Here is a 20,687-nt window from a genome sequence, read left to right as displayed (position 1 = left end):
ATTTTGTCCTCCACTAGAATCATGTGGAAAGGTCCTCCAATTAAAGGAACAAAAGGTTTTGCATCAAATAATCTCTTTGCGCTGAATTCAAAACCAGCTATGAAGGAACAGTGACAGCCGTGGAAGAGTCAGGGACAGGGCTGCCTCATAATCCCTTTAACCAACAGGGTTTAAAAACCGAGCTGCACTCTGGAGAGCTCAGGGGGACCAATGGGATACCCTCAAACTGATGGAGCACTATTGAAGATACAGTAAGATAATATGAGAACCAGACAGAACATTTGTAACCTCTCTGAGATAAGGTGGGGTAGAGGATGAGCTCAGGCAATCAAAGAATGAAATAAGAATCCTGTAGAGAGCAGGCATTTTTCCTGCTGTTGGCAATCATCCATTGGCTCCAATATAAGTGGGCTAACCTACGTAACAGCAAAGTAAATCAAATATGATCTTCATATGAAGAGCAAACACTTTGCACTTTCTGAAGATAATCCTGGAACAGCACGGCAGTAATTCTCCAGTGGCTCGTTAATCCCCTGCCATGAGACAGCAGGCGATACTCGTGACCCTTTGCATCCAGAGCTCCAGCTCTCTCTTCTGCACTCCCCACATGGCTGCTGCTGCACCTTTGTTACACACCACCAAATTCTGAGGCCCCACAGCCTCTGCCAACCCCAACCAGTCACTGGGGCTGCAGCCTCAGGAATGCTGGGCAGATGCCCTCAATCCAACCCCACATAGAACCAGCAGGGTATTTACTCGAGGGGTGGCACTTCACTTACGGCATAGTCCTTTAGATCAGTGAGGCAAGCCACGCTCATTGGGAACAGATGCAGACAAAGCAGAGCAAGAAAGGCTGGAAATCACAACCAATTTAAGAATTGCTCTTTATATTTCAGGGCAGAAAAAATATGCAAAGGAACACTACTAGAAGAACTCACTTCTCTCCAGAAATATGAAAAAATACTCTTTTTCTAGCATCACTTCACCACTCCAAACTAAGGTATTCACACACCCAATTACAAAAAGTCCCTGGAATTTGAGACATAGATTTCAAGGTACTTAAACAAACACTTCAAAGCCCCTTCTTCATAGTTGACAGTGCTGCCTACTCAGTGCAGCTTTTCAAGTGTCACAGTGCATGCAAGGTATGCAGGTATGGGCTCTTTAGACTGTAACCTACAATACAATCAAAAACATGGGGATGGAAAGGGCAGCTGACAGTTCATCCTAGGTAAAACATTCCCCTTTGTTATCAAGCCAGTGCAAGGGTTTGGTTGGTTGGTTTTTAGTCTTCAAGCATCCACACAGATGAAATTCCTGGGACAAAGTTGGGTTTGTTTTTTTTTTTATTTCCATCTTCAGAAAGCACTTTCTCTCAGCACTTGCAAAACGAGCAGGATAACCTATCAGTTACAAATGGAGTGAAAAAACACCACCACAGATTCCATACACATTTGCAACATGCTGAAGGTGGCTTTTTCTATTAGCAATATTATGCTCCATCCTGAAATTGAAGGTGAAAACGATGGTTATTTCTAAACTGCTGGAAGGAAAGCAATGAAGACATCTAACTTCTTCTGCATCTGCTGGAAAACAGGTTACAAAATCATCCAGAACACCAACGGTAGCAAGAAAACCTTACACAACTTAGCTAAGACACCAACAAAGCTGCACTTACAGTCATCTCTTTTATAGCAGGAACATGCCTGGAGATGACCCAAATCCTTTCAAGCTATATTTCTTGCCCTTGGCTGATTCAGTCATTCGCACAGAGGTGTCATACTTGGCTTCATTCTTTAAGTACCTCTCTTTAATTTAGATTTGCACACCTACCAGCTCTGAGAAGCAGTGTTTTAAGGTCCCCTATTTTTTATTTTTTAAACAGCATTTATAGACTGTGTCTGAATAAGAAATCATTCTCTTCCCACAAGTACAAACATGGGATCTTTTGGCACAGACACCAATCAAAAGATGCCTGGAACAGCTGCACTGCTACACAAGATGTTGAGAAGAACAAGAGCCTGCACTTGACTTTGAACAATTAAAGCTGCATTAAGCTGCCGCTTTTATGTACATCTGAGAATTGTTCATTTTACTCCAGCAGTGTAAGAAAATGTTAATACAATGGCTGAAACTGTGTTATTGTTGTAGAAAATTAGCATGTAAGAATAAAGCTTAGATCAAATTGACCGTTCTTCATTCAGTACATGTATTCCTAGCCTCATTTCATCAAACTGCTGGACTGTTACATGGTCTGTCGTGATTAACATTGCTCTATAAAGGTGAAGAGATGCAATACAATTGTTAACTGTAACCGAAAGCCAAGAAAGGTCTTCTGTTATTAAAAATATGCTTTGTAATTGACAAGCACAAGACAGAGCTGTTATTTTACCTAATTGGGTCATATTGCTGACACTTTGACTGATTAATCTTAACATAGTTAAGGTTCTAAATGTGTACAGATACCCTGAAAATTAAAAATGTTTTAAGAATACACGTAAGACAGAATTCAATCTCTTGCTCCCTCCCTTTTCCTCCTTCTTTCCCCCTCCCAACTACCTTCATCCCAAATCTTCTCCAAGCTCTGCCAGGTTCAACATCTGGAATGCAATGATAATTAATATAATGTATATTCCATTTTATAGCATACATCATTTTCCAATTGCCTCATTTCTTTTACTTGGTTTTATTGTTGAAATTGGGGGGTGGAGAGGGGAAAATGTGATCCTTTCAAGCAAGACATTCACGCAGCTACACATAAAAGTATGTTTTCTATGTCAAGACTGGCAGGGCTGTTTTTTAAAGCTGACTTCTTTTTCTTAAACAGATGGTGAATTATCTCTACCCAGCCCAACATGTGATGCATAAATGCAGTGCCACCACAGACTCTCCAAGCGCTCACAAACACTTGCTAATCAATCCTTACACATTAAGGTAATTCCTAGTTTTACAGCTGAGGAAGCAAATGCTAAGAAGTGTCTTGTCAAGGTCACAAAGATCCAAAGTCTGAATCAGAGCTTAACTATACCATTCAGATCTTATTCCTAGACTTGCAGCTGAACCACAAGCTATTTCTGGGCTGGAAAAACAGCACTGAAGGCTGCAGTCTTTCAGCAGCTCAGAATTTCCAGGACGCTGCAGAGTCACAAATGCCAGCTGATTCTGGTCTTGTTCTAAAATCTGCATTAACCAAACTGGCCTCGCCTCAAGATGGAATCTCTTCATCTGTTTTAAATAGCCTCCCAACTGCTAATGTGTGCAAGCAGCACACACTGAGCACATTTATTAGCAAAAAAAAAATCAGGAAGAGTCTGCACACATGATAACTGTACGTCTCACTACGATCAGTCTGCTGAATAGAAACATCAGTTATAATTGGATAGCATCATTATTAAGAGGTCTAGCTCCAAAAACAAGAGTGCTGTTACACTATACTAGTTTCATTATGAAAACTAAATGGATTCAGAAATTCTTTGGAAAACCTAATTCAGGTTGCATTCCCCATTGCAGAGCTCCCCTTGAGCAGTGCCTCTTTTCAAACCAGGCTGTCTTATATCTAGGGAACGGATAAGCTTACTCAGAAGCACTAGCTACACTTGCTTTTTTAAGTATCTAGGGAATAGTGCTGGACTATTTGAATCTCAGACATCTTTTAATTAAGTATTTTTGTGCCAGTTGATGAAAGATTTAATTAAAGTCTTCACTAATACGCTCCAGAAGCATCAAATACAGAAAGCTCAGTACTAATGTACCAAACAGACCAAGCAATAGTTATCCAACATATTTCAACGAAGCCTTTAAATCCCAAATCTCAACACACAGTACCACTTACAATTCACACTATGGAAAAAAACAACTACAAAAACCACATTAAAGGATAGCACTGTATTTATCAACCAAAATCCATACCACCTCTCTTTGAAAGACTCAAAGATCAAGAGTGGCATAAGTATCTCTAGCTCTAAATGTTCTGGACCAAAGCCCTGTATCTGATGGGTTTCTGGTACCAGTTGTATTCTCACTTCAATACAAATACAATAAATAATGTTTAGGTTGCTTTTTCTAACAAGTGAGCCCTTAACTCTATGAGAAACACCCACAGACTTTATCTGTAAAAACTGAGGACGATAAAAACATCCTCTTTCCTTCCTACCCAGTGAATATGAGGCTTAATTTCTCTCTTGCACCCTCATCAGTTCAGGAAATTATTAACTGAAACTCTGACAACTACAAGAGTTGCACACCAAGTTACTACAAAACCTTCATGAACACTTCCCCTGAGCTGCAGCGCACTCAAACATTCCAGCAAATGTTTTAGCACAATTTTGATGCAGAAATAACAAACCTATTACTTCACTTAAATCAATCAAAAACACATTTTTTAATGTTTCCCATCAGCAGGAACCAAAATAAATCAGGCTTAAAAAAAAGACATTAATGTGAGGGCGCTCTCTTTGGTTCCAATTTAACATCTTGTCAGTAGAAAAGTTTACATTGGCTTTCAACAGATTTAACTCTGGCCAAACAAATGAAGATGATCTACTTTGTCCTGCCTTTCTCAGAGTTGTCCAGCCTATATCTTTGTGTTTCAGATCCAAAAACCTTTCTTTTTGCTTTCACTGTGAAATATATTACACAAAAATGAATTTAAGAATAAATTCCACAACTACTTCACTTTTACTATCCTCCATATCACTACTTTCTCTCTTCTTGCATGTGCCAGGAGTTTGAAGGTAACACTCTGTTCACTTGGTAAGATGCCTCAGTGTTGAAAGCACGTTAATTAAGCCACTGAGTAATGGGTTACTACATCACAGGTCATATTTAGTCCTGCAGTGTTTTCTTTCCTCAGATTAATGAACATTATACTCTGCAGAAAAGCAGCTAAAAACTCCTCTTAAGTCAACACAAATTCACCAGAACAAGTTGACAGCACATTTAATTCCATTGGCTTCTTAAGATAAACAACAGCATGATACATTCAGTTATCTGGCACAAGAAAAAGCCTCCAGAAAACCAGACCTTCCCCAATTTGCAGAAGCTATTAACAAAGTATCAGTTTATACTCTTAACTCACAAATGAAGCTAATAAAATTAACCCCCTTATTCCTACCTGGAAATTTGGTGCCCAGCATACAGCAGCAGTGCAGTCAGAAAGTACAGGTAAAGCTGAACAAGGTGTTGCCTTGGTAAAGTTAGGAGTACAACACTTAAGATGTAACCTGTAACAGAAAGCAGAGTTTGAGATTTCACAAAAATACTACCTAACCCCATATTTCTTAAAATATGACCTAGTACTCAAGTTATCCAGATGTCTTCAATTATCTTTGCTTCCAATTGGTCACAAAACTCATGCATTTTTACTTTCCTCTCATCAAAACACAGCACACTAAAACTGCTTACTTCTGCCCCCCAAAAGCAGAGATGGCTCCACCAGTTTCTACAGCATTACATCCAGACAGCAAAGGATGGACTTGATCCCACAGTATTTTAGCAAGATGCTATCAAAACTAATGTAACAACAGGAAAAGGCTTAGATGTCCCTCTTTCAAATGAAAACAACTTTCAGTGTAACAGAAAAAGAAATCTATCCATCCAACAAACTAAATCATGAGATGTCAAATGTCCTTTAAGCAAAGAACATACAGAGCACTCATTCACGCTGATTATCATTACATGTTTTAATTCTTCTACTGTATCTTCCTGGTATTAAGAAACTGTGCATGCCCACAACAGAGGTAGACAGACAGGCTCTTCTCCATTCTAGTAACATTAAAGCACATTGAAGGCACCAGAGCTCTGTGAAACAAGGTGATGGCACAACTGAGCATTTGTGGGCACTGACAGCAGCTGTTACTTCACTGCCTGTTGGTATTCAGTAAAACTGTGGGGAAAGATTGAATGCAGGTAAAGCTCCAGCTTCCAAAACCACAGCCTGGCTGCTCAGCAGCTTTCACGACCAAAAGAACATAGATCTTTCTTTTCCTAACTGCTCCCATTAGGATATTTTATTAACGCAATACCTCAAAGTGCACTCCACAAATGGGCAGTGTTTGCCCATCCTCTTCACTTTCCCAGCCACTCGGGAGGTCAAAGACCCATAGTGTGGTGCCGGTACTAATCTCTATCCCTGAGCTCTCCAACACAATGCAGCAAACTCATTCTCTTTCCGAAGGTCAACTGAAGTCCAGATTAAGCTCTCAAAGGTGAGACAGCTACTGTAACACAATATATTCCTACACTTGATAAAGATACAATGTCAAAGTATCTATGTAGAAGTATTTCAAAGCTACTTAGCAGGTCCCACCTGCAATAAGCAGCCCCCAAACTCCACCAATACTCAGGACTTCAAGGTGACTTGCAGCACACTCCTAGAAAAGCCATCAGGATGCTCAAAGCAAAACCAGCTCTCAAAACAACTGCAGGCATTTTTAATACTGAGTCCTTGCTGTGTTCACCACCTTCCCTTCTTTGCTTTGGTAGGGACAAGTCTGTCTGGCACAGCCATGCCTCACTCCAGCCCTGAGTCCAACCTCCCCAAAACTTTCTCACTCAGCATAGCCTGTGACTCACCTTCAGGTGGAGGAGAACTAAATGAAGTTTGTTATGCAGTCTCTTCTACTCTATAAATAGTGCAAGAATACTTGTTTACTGTATCTGCATTTAAGCTCTGCCATCTTCTTTACCTTATTCAGTCACATGAAAGGCCACTTGGTTATGAACTTGAAAGGTGCTGGGATAATTTATGTAGAAGGAAGACTTTTCAGGGGGCAGCAACTGCAGCAGAGCCACATTACACAGCAGTATTTTAAAGTGACTGAAGTTCATTCTTCTCTGCGAGCACTAACTCAAACACAGGGGGATGCACTGGAGAGATGCAAAAACATCTAATCACAGAACAGAAGATATGAAAGCTACTGCCCCATCTGCACCTTTCACACAGATGACCTGCAGGCAGCACAGGGAAGAAGCTCTAAAGATGAATGCCCCACTCATGAGTTTGAGCCAGAATTTAAATACTTGTTTTGAAATTGCCTTTATTTACTCTGTTACATTTTGAAAGAGAGAGTGATAGACGCTTAAAGTAGTTTCTTTTCACTCCCATTTACAGCTCCATCTTATAACCTCACTAGAGATTTTGACACACTTGATAATGCAATATTTATAATGCATTATAATAATGCAGAGGCCCTATTCCCAAAGTGGTACCAACCTCATTTTTATCTACAATGTCACTGCCAAAAAAAGAAAGCAAATACTTCATTACCAAACTGGCTCATTGCAGAAGGAAGATGAGCTCGAATTCAGACATACCAGCAGCACTATTCTGTTCCCTTTCTTTTTGCTTTGACAAATGATGTAATTAGTATATGGCATAAATGAGATTCTACTTCAAAACAAAGGACCAGGAAATGAAATTTCTCACAGCAGCTTTCTCATCTAAATTATTACATTGTTTTCACTTGAAGAGAGCACACTACTGAAAACAGACATTTCTTTTGGGGAAGGATCTCAAGGATTTACAACTTCAGAAACAGTCATCCTGGTGGGTAACATCTGGCACGGGTTAACAGTGTCTGATTTGGCCCAAATTAGAAAAGCACAGATCCACTGCTGAGCACCTATTTGGCAGCAAAAGGAAGCAGAGAGCTTCCACCACCTTTTCTGCAAGATGGGACTGGTTCAGACACCACTGGAGAAAACAAACAAACATCAGAAAAGCTAAGTTTAACATTTCTAGACAAGAACACAGGCATCAACTGGCTCACGACCTCATTTACAATGTGTTGATTCAGCTAGATGAAAATCCCTCACTGTGCAATGCTCATTGTTACAGTAAGCACAGCTCACAAACTGCCGTTCAGCAGTCTCTGGTTGCTTCCCACCAAGGTGTTTCCCAGCTTCCTTCACCCTGTGTTACCCCCTTCTCCACTCAGGTGCCTGAGCTTTATTGGCAAGCTGCATACAGTGGAGGTTTCCAGAGCATGATCAAAGGCACAACGCATCCTCTTTATGAACCATTTTAGTGCTCATTTGCATGATTACAGATCCCTCGTGTCCACTTCACATTATTAATCTAAGTTTCCTACAGGGTTAGTTGAAAAATGAGAACTCTGCAGATGAAAGCCAATTCAAGAGTTCATAGCATTTCTTAATAAAACCAAACCATCTCTTGGATTCTGCTTCAGCAGAGGCTTGTCAAGGAAACGCCACTCTCAGAAGAAAAGCAGCTGCTTATGTTGGATACTACAAAGGAAGGGAAGGAATTCAAATCTTTGAGCGTCAGAAAGTAATAGCTTGAATTGTAGCAGAAAATTAATTTGGAGGGACCTATCTTCCTGCTCAGTTGCCCACTGAGGATAAAGGGCACATCTTACAATGCCCTGCAAAGCAGCAACCTGTGAGCCACACAACACCATCAAGACTCTGTCTGTCCTGGCTCTGTGCAGGATCAGAGCACCACCAAGTCAGCCATTTCATTTTAGCCTAACCCTTGCCTGACCCCATTTCAGTTTACTCAGAAAATTACCTGGCCACAACATACAAGCAACAAGCACAGGCAAACTTGTGAAAGACTGTACTTTACGTAGTAGAAGCAGGATAACAACTTGCACTTTTATCCCCAGTGAGTCTAATTCTCAGGATAACCATTCACACCAGAACTATTTAGACAGAGATCTTATAAACTGCCTACACACCTAAAATGTCTATTTCAAAAGTAGACAGTTTTAAAAAAGTACTCTTTAGAACCCCTGGTTGGTAAGACATGATGCAGAAGTTACCAAACTCCTGTGACCAAACTCATGGTAGACTGGCTCAAGTCCAGAAGGAGCCACAACAGCCACTTATTTTTAAGTCAGGAGAGAAGAAAAGCTCTTATACATCCTCAGCTTCCTCACTCTCCCATTCACCCAGAGCTGCTGAAGACAAATGTTGCACACCCCAAGAAGTTTTGTACATTGAGCCAACGTGGTATTTTTGCCTTTCAGAAAATACTTTGAAAAATTAATTCTACTCTGAGAAAACACATATCTAAACCTACTTGTGCACAAGAAAATTAGTATTTACCCAGTCATGGCAGAGTGCAAGTATAAACAGAGATCTGAAATCATTACAAGCATCTGCATATCTCAGTGAAAATAATTGCAACAAAACAATTTACTCATTACTGGGGTACTGTCATCAGTTTTAACAGATGTTTCTTGAATTATTAAATATGTAACAGATTGGGTGTTTGAAATATAAATAACCCAAGAATTGAGTTCCTTACAGAGACTTGCAGTTATGTTAGAATACACAAAATGGACTTCAGGTTCTAGAACTGCTCTATCACTCATGGGCTCCTTCTGTAACACAGCACACATACTGGTCAGAGTTCTGGCACGAATTACAACCAGGGAGAACCTGAACAACTGAACAATACTGCAATTGAAAACACAGCTCTTAACTCTCTCCTCTTAAAAGACACCACAAAAAAACCCAGAATCTATGCAAATAAAAGACCTTCCAATCCATGCATAATAGTTCAAAGAAAGTGGGCAGACCAAGAAAGACAGCAACCAGCTACCATCGGATGGCAGTACCTTCAGGCTTCTCCTGTCCCTGGTCCCTTTGCTGAAGGCCTTACTCCAAACAAGTAGTTCACACCTGGTCAGTGATGTGACCAAACAATTAAGGTATTAACCATAAACTTCAAGAAACTGCAATTATAAACAGGGTTGGGAAAGATGACACACGCTCTACTTATTCAAAGTATTTAAAATGTTTTTTTGAGTTTGTTTCCCAGATTTTATTATTGTTGTTATGACAAAGAATACAACTAAAGATAGCAAACTGCTCTTATTTTTATTCTTAGTTAAGAAAATGGTATGCATTTAGCATACTCCTGTGCCTTTCATATGATGGTGATTTAGTTCCAAGTCTAACTGATTACAGGTTAGGTACATGACTCTTTCCATTTAACTTCAGAGCATTTACGAGTTAGAACAAAACAGCATTACTTTGCCCTTCAGAGGAAGAAGTTACATGGTTTCATCTGCTTCCATCATCTGTATCAGAGAAACATAAGTGACTCTCCACTCAGAGCTACTCTAGGGCATAGAAAACAGCACTGAAGTCTGACTAGCAATGTGCTAGCCTACACCAGGTATGGAGTTTGAAATAGAGAGCTATTTTGAAATAGAGAGCTATTTTAGCTAGCACTTCTTATCCTTCAGAGGGTACTTAACTTACATAAAACAATTTCAATGAAGTGCTAACGAAACCACATTATACCTTTAAAAGAGTTGTGGACAGAAGCTAGTTCCCTTTCTAAGTTTCCCCCTATTCCTCACCTCCAGATCTCTCTACTTGATAACAGACCACTAGAACCACCACTGATACTGCAGCACACTGTGTGCAGACTTATCACATGCTGTGCATGTTGAAGACTACTGCAGGCCACACAGAAGCCTTTCAAAGTACTGGAACAGTAACCACGGTGCTAACCAACAGATACAGCATAGAGGAAAACTGCAAAGTAATTTTGTTTATACTAAATTAATCTGATCACTTTCAAAAATTCTGATCAGAAATTTACCTCTGCTATTTGCAATGCTTTACACATTTATATAGTTACATTACATGCAGCTGAACTTACTGCTTCATGAAATGGTACGAAAGAGGAAAGCTGAGCAGATCGCATCCTAGAGGCTTTTATGGCTTTCTCAGTACTGCTATCTGAAACGTGAGTCACACCATAACATATCACCTCACCTGACCAAACACAATCAGCCTTTAAAACTCTGAGTGAAAGGGATGGCCTTGGTAACCTCCAGCTGGATCCTTAGTGCTGGGAAAATGTTTACTCTAAAAATGAGTAAAATCTACCAATCCTGATATAGCTCTCTTATCAAATTGTTCCTTAAACATCTACCTGAGATAGGCATAGCTGATCTCTTAAGCTGTTACAAGCACTTCTGTGATATGGTACCTTATCTTAAAAGAAATTCAGTAATCACTTTATATTACAAAGCTGCTGCCACATTTGCCGATACTGTATTTGCTTACAGCAAACATGAAATATTTTTTTTTACAAAACAGATCAGCATGCTGAAAGACATCCACAGCAAACTGCTGCTCAGATTACATACTAACAGTTAATTTCCCTCAACATATCTTCAAAGAACTTTCATTTCCCAAACTGGTAGGAAAGTACTTTATTTTAAAAACTCAATTTATATATTCTGATACGTTATTTTAATTAAAATTATGTAAGCTGATGCAATTAAATCTACAGAGAACATTGTGTAGACATGAAAGTTGATGTAGCCCAGCCACATTGGTATCCCTGGCCAAGTAGAAAGGAGCCTTAACAAAGAAAGCCTGGTGTTTTGAATGACAGTAAGTAAACACCCAAAAAGATAGTTAATAGGTTGAAAATAAAAAGTCACACTTCTGCAGTCAGGATTAAAACACTGGACAAACCACATAAAAACAAAAGAAAGAAAAAAAAATGAAAAAGACCTCTAACAACTTAACTAAAGGGTGTTTTCTTCAGTTGATTCCAGTACATCTTTATCCTCTCGGTCATCCACAAGAAAGAAACAGTGCAGAATGGGATAATTATACGGCAGCCACTTCTCCCAAAGCTAGGCAGCACTCATGCTGATTGTCATTGGCTATCAACCTTAACAGTCTTGATCCGATCCCTAATTAACCCCATGTGCACTCACTAGATGAATCACATACCCACCTGGAGAGCAGGTCCCAGAACAGCAATCCTTTCATCTCCTGAAAGCAGACTTCTAGCATTTCACAGCTAGACTTGCAGGGCAAGGTTGAAACCTCAGCTCCTTGAACCATGTTAGTAATTTTGTCCATTTATCTGCCATGCAGGACTTGTTACATGCTCTAATCAACTCAGAGCATATATACAGGTCATAAGGTTGTAGGCTGAGGAGCCAAATCCACACAGCAGTAAATACCAACTTTCTGGTGCCTTGGTCACAGCTCAAAGCAGGCAACCTTTGCTCTAGTCTCTTCCTTAGTGCCAGTGATTTAAGTTACAACACTTCTTGTCTGCACAGCATTTCACTGCAGCTTTCTTACTAGTCAGATGCATCCAGCATCACTGTGCTGTTCCCTCAAAGCATCAATACTGTTCCCAGGCATTAATTTTACCCTATTTACATATCAAGGCTAAATAACAAAGCTGAAGACCCTAGACAGGATTTCTTTACTGCTAATGTAAACAGCCCCTTACATTAATTACAGTGCTGCTGATTACTTTTATTTCCATGCAATTTGTTGTAATCAATATATTACCATACCATTATACATTTCTTAACAATTTTGAAGCAAGCAAAAATGGTTATTTACTAGTAGTGTTTTCTCCTGAATACACATTCACTTACCCACATAATGCATATTAAGGGCCAAGTACTTGTACTGGAAGAGAGGGTTGTTGTGCAGGCTGCTTCTTTGGATCTGCTGGAAGAATGAGCTGACATCCCATCTGTACAAGACATCCAACAGCATGATGCTTGGGACCCTCAGGGCCACATTTAATACTGCCTCCAACTTCTCTTTCGCAGCCATTCTCTTCCCTTTCAGTGAACTGGCAGCAGACTGTAAATAGCACAAGACAGAAGAGTAATCAAATCAATCTCACTGAACAAACAGCTATTAGGCTTTGTGAACATATGAATGGGGCTTCCTGTATGGCCACAAGTGACTAAATGAATCCACTGACTTAAATTCAATTCCAGGCAGGACAGCTTCTATTTTTGCTATATATAAGTCAATTCGCTGGACGTTTTCCACAGTGATATTGTAAAACAGGGGCTGGGGGGGGGGGGGGGGGGGCAGGTTATTGACACAATAAAAATGGTCAGAATGTACACCAAATAAACCTTTATTCTTATTTGCACTAATTCAGAGCCCAAGCGTCCAGTCAAAGTCTCCAATTTACACAAGGTACCACATAAACACCAACATGATAAACTTTAAAAAGCAAACAGCAACAGAAGTCACAGAGTCCTGCGAATGAGTTATTCTATTTCTACATACAGATCCGTGACTCTCAAACGAAATAACCACCGACTAAAACTTTTGAAAACCTTTCAGATTCATTTCCTCAATGCAAACTAAAACGATTTTTAAAATCAGTTTAATCGTTGGAAAATTATTGAGGACATTCATTGACCTCTATGATTTTATACACTTATGGACTTCGAGGCAATTTTGAAGATTAAGGCCAGGAACAGAACTATTCTACTTATTCTAATGTAATTTACTGCAAGGAATCATATTTAAAAAAAAAAAAAAGAAAAGAAAAAAGAAAAAAGATTATATCCTCTCTCCAGAGTACTGGAAGGTAATTGAGTTGTGGAGGTTGCAGTCAGAGAAGACAGACGATGCAGGACAATGAAGGGCTTTTCTTTTTGCCTTTTTTTATTTAATTCACCCTTCTTTCTCTTTCAAAACAGAAATATATATATATATGCATATATATACACATACAGTGATCCACACTAGCATCTCAAAGGCTGACCACCAACAGAACCATTCTAAGGAGCAAAAGGATCACTTTCCACATCCCATCAGTCCACTGCTTTCAGCTGAGACCAACAGCTGCTCCTAAAAGCAAAGTACTGTCTCAACCCCTCGCCCACCACTGCCCCCCCAGGCTGGGTATATGAGCCACCAGCTACACACACACACACACACACACACACACACACAGAAACAGAAAAACGTGCATTTGGAACTGTGCTTTTTAACATAAGTTTTGCAAGATTTTCTTCAAGTGCTTATTGTGCAAGTTTTAAGAACACAAGACGGAAGCTCGGCACTAAAGGAAGTCCTGCTCATACACAGAAACCAAATATATTTCCTACTACTCATACATAACCATCATGTGAAGCTTCGTTCATGCTGCCATGGACAAGATGCTACCAGGAACCACTCACACACACCTGAAGCCACACAGACATGATAACAACATTAATTCAGCCCAACAAGTCTGGGCAGATCAGAACTGAGCTCTGTCTCAGCAGACCACAGGTTACAGGGCTGCCATCACTCAGCGCACGGCCCCATTTCTCAGGTAATGTGGTGTCACGTCCCCCATACCAAGCATTCCACAGAAAGTCAAAGTGTTTTAGCTGCTCCTTTACAGACAGCTACAGCTCCTGCAGAACCAACAACCAAAACCACTGCCCGGATAGCTTAAGGAATACTCATGTTTAGCATTTAGTGATAATAAAAGGCAGAAGTTAAATATACAGTACTGAACTAGGACCAGCACAGATGGGAACAAAGTGTTTTGGCTTCAGGCTGCAAACTAAGCTTCGGCCCATAGGCGCACTGCTTAAAGCCAACTCATTTGAAGACATACAGAGCATCCTGTCTTCCCCTCCATCCAAAATCCTTGGGTTTGCCAGATACACAAAATTAATTACAACTAATTAATTAATTAAGCCAAGCTGCCTCCTGCTTATTGCTAGGACACACTTCCAAGTGGATCGGGGCCTGGGGGCAGGAGCTGACTTCAGGTGTTCACTGTCACAGCCATGGGAAGCACCAACAAGCACTGACTCTCAGCTGCGCTCCTGCAACAGCCAAACCTCTTCCAGCCAACTGCAATAACCAAACCTGCAGGACAAGGAGGAAGCTCCCACTTTCCTGATTTACCCCAAATACAGAACTCTGCTGACTTCTTCAAATACTGAAAGTTAAGTGGGGTTCTGTACATCCAAATTAAGCTGAAACATCTGCCTTCCAAATCCACAGACACGTGCTTGAAAATGTAAGAAAACCAGAAAGAGCAGCATTTCTATTACCTAAAGAAGCAAACAATTCTAACCCTGTTAGTGAACACAAAGGCAAGAGAAACTTTGAGAAGCACATTACACTGCAATCAATAGGCTACATACAATGAGAGGCAGCCACTGGAACACTGCAGCGCATTCTGCTGCTGCCTGACAGCATTCAGTGCTAATAAGAAACTCTTTAAAATGAACTTCATTAGAAATGTGGATGTGTTAAATAAAGCTTCAGTTGTAATTGCTGCCAAGTTCTAACAAAACATAACACAGATGAGCAACAAAGTCCACTGCGCTCAGCTCATTACATCGCAGAGCTCTCGCAATGCATTGTTTCGATTGGTGTAAAAGAGAACCAATAAAAAACAAAATTAAACCTCTAAAACCTTTAGATAAATGATGATGACAAGTTGCTGGAAGCTCAGACATTAGAAAACATAGGTCATGCTTAAACACAGCCAAAAAATGGACTTAATAGGATTGGGAAGCCACTGGTTTGTTCCTCAGCATATTTTCCCCATGATTTCAAACATCCTGCTGTTCCAAAGGAGGATGAGAAAATGAACGGTCCTAGGAAGCAATTCAGACTTCACCTCCTAAGTGAGTGCGTGCACAGCTGTGCTATTTGACCACAAACAGCATTTAAAAATTTCCCATCAGCACTGCTGAATGTTTGGAAAGCAATATTTCCACAACAACACAGCACCTACAAACCCCTCCTCCATCTGGCATGCACGTTTTGCCAACAGGATATTCCAGGCTAGTTTTAAAGATGACGGTAAATTAGTAAAACCTGATTAAAAAACAAATTAAAAGCTATCACAAATTGGTCTGTGCTGATTCCACTGGCAAAACAAATGAGCAGCGAGCTTAGAAAAAAATCCCTCAAAGACAACACACATTATTCCCTTTAATAGAAGTTTCTTTTTGAGGCTTTGACATAGCACAAGAATTTACCATGTCAACTGGAAGTGTGATTTATGCTGCTTGAACAAATGCTATGTTTCTTTATGTACTAACTTCTATTTAAGCATCACATCATAGGCAGAAAATACTCACTGATGAAAATACAAGAGGAAACACAAAATCTGCATCCATTATCCAAGCAGGTCCAAAGTTACATTAATCAAGTAGAGCGTCTCACATTAAGGAAAGCATTACACAATGTTTCTCCATACTTACAGAAATATTCTGGAATATCTGCTATTATAAGAACTGTTGTAATATCTCCACCAAAACAGCCAATATTTCCACTAACAGCCACCAAAAACCAGCATAGAAAGATTCAGTAACTCCATCTGGGATCAGAACTTCAGTGCTAGACTGGATCCTGCAACACTCAGTGTAACACATGCAAACCAGCCACGTACTCATCCTCCTGCAGGACTAAAACCTATGACAACTGGAAAATCTGACCAGAAACCAAAAGTAACAATTTCAACTTGCTTTCTTCACATCTGCAACATTCCAGTTATTCTGGATACACTTACTAACCATCACACTTTGATCTGTAGTTAGCTTCCAATTCAAATCACTAAAGCTAAAGATGTCACCAACAAAAGCTTTGAGCTTTCTTAAGGGTAAACATGGCTGCACAGACCTTGAAGTGGGGAAGAGTCTTAGCTTGGAACTACAGAAGATGCAGCGTCACAGTAGAAAACCCTAAAATTAGACCCATGTTATACTCAGTCACTTCTCAGAACCCTTCCTTCCAAGGGCTTGTCCTGTTCCTGAGGAAAATAAAATGAAAGGATTTTGTAGTACAGAAGAATCAGGTACTTCAGAGAGTTCTATCTTTATATCATCTATCTGGAAGAGAGAAAACAAAGAGAAGGAAAGGGAAGGAACAGTCTGAAAAGGTTTATCAGACTACACACTTAGCAAAGAACTTCCCGGTGTGTCTGTAGAAAAAAAACATACACAAAAACCCACAGAACTCCGGAGAATACGTGAGTCAGTGATCCATCAGAACAGCTCCTTCCCATGCAGTCAGCAGCAAGGAAAGCAAAAGATGCCTTGCTCCTGTACAGCTTAAACGAGGCCAACTTCTGTGTTGGCTAACAAGGACAGCACTCAACCATTACTGCTGAGAAGGCCAGACACAGTGAGCATACCGAGCGTACCAACAAAGCAGCGAAACACCCCGGTCTGCACTGTAAGGCTGTCATTAGGATCCAGTAAGCAGCTCCAGTAAAACACAGTTCTTGTAACTCACCTGTTTAGTAATTCCAAATAATAACCACTTGGTACTTAGCACTCAATTTAAAGGTTTAAAGAGAATACCTGTTTGCAAACAGAATGTTGTATGTAAGAAGTTAACAAGCATAAATGATTTCTTCCCCCATCTAGTTGAACAGCATGGATTGCTATACAGCTGACTATATGGGACTGCAGAATTCTTATTTCCATTTAGAAAACAAATGAATTGCTGAATTCCTACTCACCCCAGACCCTATCATTTATAACCAGAGACAACCAAAGTTGATCATTTCAAGCAAATACATAATATATCTCAGGATAAACAATTGATACTGTAAATCAGTACCTCAACCCCTCATCCGTTTATGGGAACACACATTCATATCAAAGGCAAAATCAGCCAGAAACAATTAACTGTACAGGAGAAAGAAATCTACATTTTCAACTGCCATTAGTTTTAGCATGTGTTATGAGGGATAAGAAAATCAATTCAGGAATGAGGATATGTCTCAGCACTGGGAAGTTAAAAGTTACTTTAAAGATTTATTTCTAGAGTACTTTCATACACTATGAGCAGCTCCAGTCAATTATAGAACAAGTGTATTATTTATAGGCAGCCTGTAAAACATCCAGTGCTTTCAAGTTTTCATAATGAGCAGGTAGGACCAGGGAGCTGAACTCAGGGACTGACACGTGTTAACAAGGGTTAACAAACCCATCAGGTACGCAGGAAAACCTTTCTGTGGATTCCTATAGGATCAGCTCCCTGCTTGAATTTAATCAGTTCAAATGCAGGCACAGCAACCAGGGCTGCTCGTTTTTCAGAGCACAGAATGCTGTTTGCCCAGTTGAGTACAGAATCTGAAGCACAGCAATCTATTTCATTACATTAAAACCACAACCAATTATATCTTTAAGTAAAATATTCAGGGGGAAAAAAACAATTATACAGATTGAATGAACAGAAATCAAGCTGCTCTTAGGCCCTTTCTGACTCTACAGTTCCTTGCCTGTCTGAGGTTTGGTTCATTAACTAGTTATTCAGCAGATTTTTTGCCGTCACTGCCATATTTGCAAGTCTACACCTACATGCCTGCCTAACCACATTTGTATCAGCATATTCTGAGGAAATCTGGGCTGCAGTCCCAAAGCGCCTCTGCAGAGGACAGAGCACCCAGGGACCTGCACAAAGAGCACTGGGACGATGCAGCCTGTGACAGCCAACCATGGGCTGGTGCACAGGAGAGCAGCCATGCAGGAAGAGCTCACGAACCCCACAGACTGCAGCCTAAACATGGTACCAGCATGCTGTTATGCGGCAGGATGAAATACAAGCCATCCCCCACAGCTGTTCATCTAGCTTTGAGCCACTCTGCATACATACGTAGACTATGCTTAAAGCTGGCAGTGCTAACAACTAGTCAACCAACTCATTAGAAGTAAAAACAGAAAATACTTTCAAGATTTTCCTGTGTTAATATCATAAAACTTCTGTTGTTGCACCTTTGAGTCCCGTAAATAAGAAGCATCAGTTCCAAGCTAGTCGAACAGGCAGCTCTGCTTCCTGTGTTAACAGACATGTGTGACAACGAATGGTGAAAGGAAAGTCCCCCTTAAAGCTCAAGTTCTCTTTAAACACAAGGCGTGCAAGCAAGAAAATTTTCCAGGAAAACACCATGAGGTGAAGCATCCACTTCTGAATGCTCCTTTCAAGTATGCAGCTAATTACAAAGCAATCAGGCTTCGCTGAAATGAAAGGAAATGCTTTAAAATAAACACAGAGAAACCAACACACGGATGTCTGAAGCACATTGGAAGTGCCAGACATGAACGCATGTGCTTAAAAAGCACAAGTGTTGTGAACTGTCCACTTTGTAAACACTTGAAACATTCCCTGATGCATCTGGAAATGAAAACTGATTCAGAAGGAGAACAAATCGCCAACCTATGAAAAAAGACTTCAAGTGAACTGAAACAGGAGGTCTCTGCATGTTTGCATGAAAAGAAGGAAACCAACCCGAGAATAGCAAATAGCTTAGAGAAAAGAAGCACGATGTGAAACACTAAGCAGGCTTAGAGCTTTCCAAGGCACACCCATCCTTTATGACTTCTGGGCATGATGAGCCTCTCTGCATCTGCACTGTGGATTCCACAGGAGGACCCAAGTGAGGCTCTCCTTTCTTTCCATCTCTCCCAAGGAAGGAATTCCCCAGCCCATCTCCAGACATGCAGCGTTCAGCCCACATCCCCTGCAGGATCAGACTGCTCTAACGTCAGGGCTTCCTCCCAGGACTGCTGCAAACCAGGTGAATGAATGCTGCATTTTGGACAAACAGTAGTTTCACGTCACTGAGTTTTCCAATGATTATAGGGAAACTATAATGGTGGTCAGAAAAAAAACCTGTTTCCTAATGAGTTCAGGGATTAATAAAGTGAACTTTTTTGTGGCATCAGGAGTAAGAAACTGAAGCTGACTGCCACCGTTGTTAAAACTAATGTGAAAATGATCTAGAAACAGCAAATGACAGTTTCTCCTGCACAGCTAGTTGGTTATTTAAAATAATCAGCACAAATAAACCAAATTTGCAAGTAAACTGAAATTACAGGCTGCAACAGCTTAATAGCTCCCATTCTGTTCCTATACTTAGTCTCAGAGAGTAATTACAAAGATTTTCCCTCCGACCCTCTCAAGTATTCCGAGGGTGCCCTGCACACTCACAGAACCCGACACACATACAACAGTGGGTAACCCCGCAGCCTCAGCGCACGCAAAGTTAACAGCAACTCCCGTATTGAAAATCGCAGGAGACAAAGACAGCAACACCTACAAACCAAAAGCACAGCATTTGGAATGAGATCACAAACGGGTAATGCGTGTGAGTCAGGCGCTTCACCGAAATCCCCCATTCTCCCTGGAAAACAAAAGGCATTTTTTTTTGCCTGCCATGTCTCCCACCCAGCGCTCTCTCTTGGTTACCGACACTTACACGTCACGAACAAAAAATACCTTGCTCCCTTTATCCACCTTCCCCAGGCCGCGCCCCGGGACAGCCGGGAGGCGCTGACCGTTCCCATCACAATCCCGACTCCGGGAGCCCGAGGAAAAGTCCGACGCGGTACAAAGGAGCGCAGCCCCGCAGAGTTAACCCTTATAGAAACGCGAACGACGCCGGCGCGAGGGGCAGCCGGGCCCGTTCCTGCCGGAGGGGCCGGTGCCGGACGGGGGCGGCCGCGAACATCCCCGCAGCCGCCAGGCCGGGTGGGCCCGCACGGATGCGCCCCGCCTGTCCCGCACAGGCCTCACGCACAGCACCGACCGTGCGAGTATGAGAGAATCACCTGGGCCGGAGGGGGGTGGTGGTCGCCGCTTCCTCTCGGTGCCGGTGTCGCTTCCCGGGCCCGCGGCAGAGCTCTGCGCTTCACAGCGACGGTGGCGGTTGGGCGCCCGGCGGCGACAGACCGGCTCCTCCAGGCACCATGGCGGCGCCGCGCCGCCTCAGGGCGCCGACGGCCCGCGGCCCCACGCACGGGCGGCCATGGCCCCGCTGCCTGCGCGCGCGCGCCGCACCGCGCATGCGCACGTCTCGCAGCTCCGCCCCGGCACCGAGCGGGGTCGTCCCGCGGCGCTGCGTAGCGAGTGGCTGCGGCCGTTCGGTCTTTAAAAAGAGGTTGTGGGGCGGA

At 41.5% G+C, this 20,687-nt stretch overlaps 1 protein-coding gene across 3 annotated transcripts in view; it reads right to left on the bottom strand.

The window, feature by feature from the left end:
* The window catches only part of RNF145 (ring finger protein 145), a 43,282-nt gene that overhangs the window by 17,228 nt on the left and 5,367 nt on the right, over positions 1–20,687 (bottom strand). Inside the window, exons 1-3 of one of the 3 annotated variants that reach the window (XM_072348106.1) lie at positions 20,346–20,509; positions 12,396–12,609; positions 5,114–5,222 (exon numbers count right to left, since the gene is read on the bottom strand). In XM_072348106.1, coding sequence (XP_072204207.1) covers positions 5,114–5,222; positions 12,396–12,579 — 293 coding nt within the window. In that variant the 5' untranslated portion in view covers positions 12,580–12,609; positions 20,346–20,509. Of the gene's footprint in view, positions 1–5,113; positions 5,223–12,395; positions 12,610–14,496; positions 14,517–20,345; positions 20,510–20,687 lie in introns of those variants that run through there. The other 2 variants (XM_072348108.1, XM_072348107.1) reach the window with 2 other exon arrangements.

This window comes from Excalfactoria chinensis, chromosome 13 (assembly GCF_039878825.1).
Source record: "Excalfactoria chinensis isolate bCotChi1 chromosome 13, bCotChi1.hap2, whole genome shotgun sequence".
Lineage (NCBI taxonomy): Eukaryota > Metazoa > Chordata > Aves > Galliformes > Phasianidae > Excalfactoria > Excalfactoria chinensis.
The sequence above is the reverse complement of the archived record's forward strand: the minus strand, read 5'-3'. Positions and strand labels throughout refer to the sequence as shown.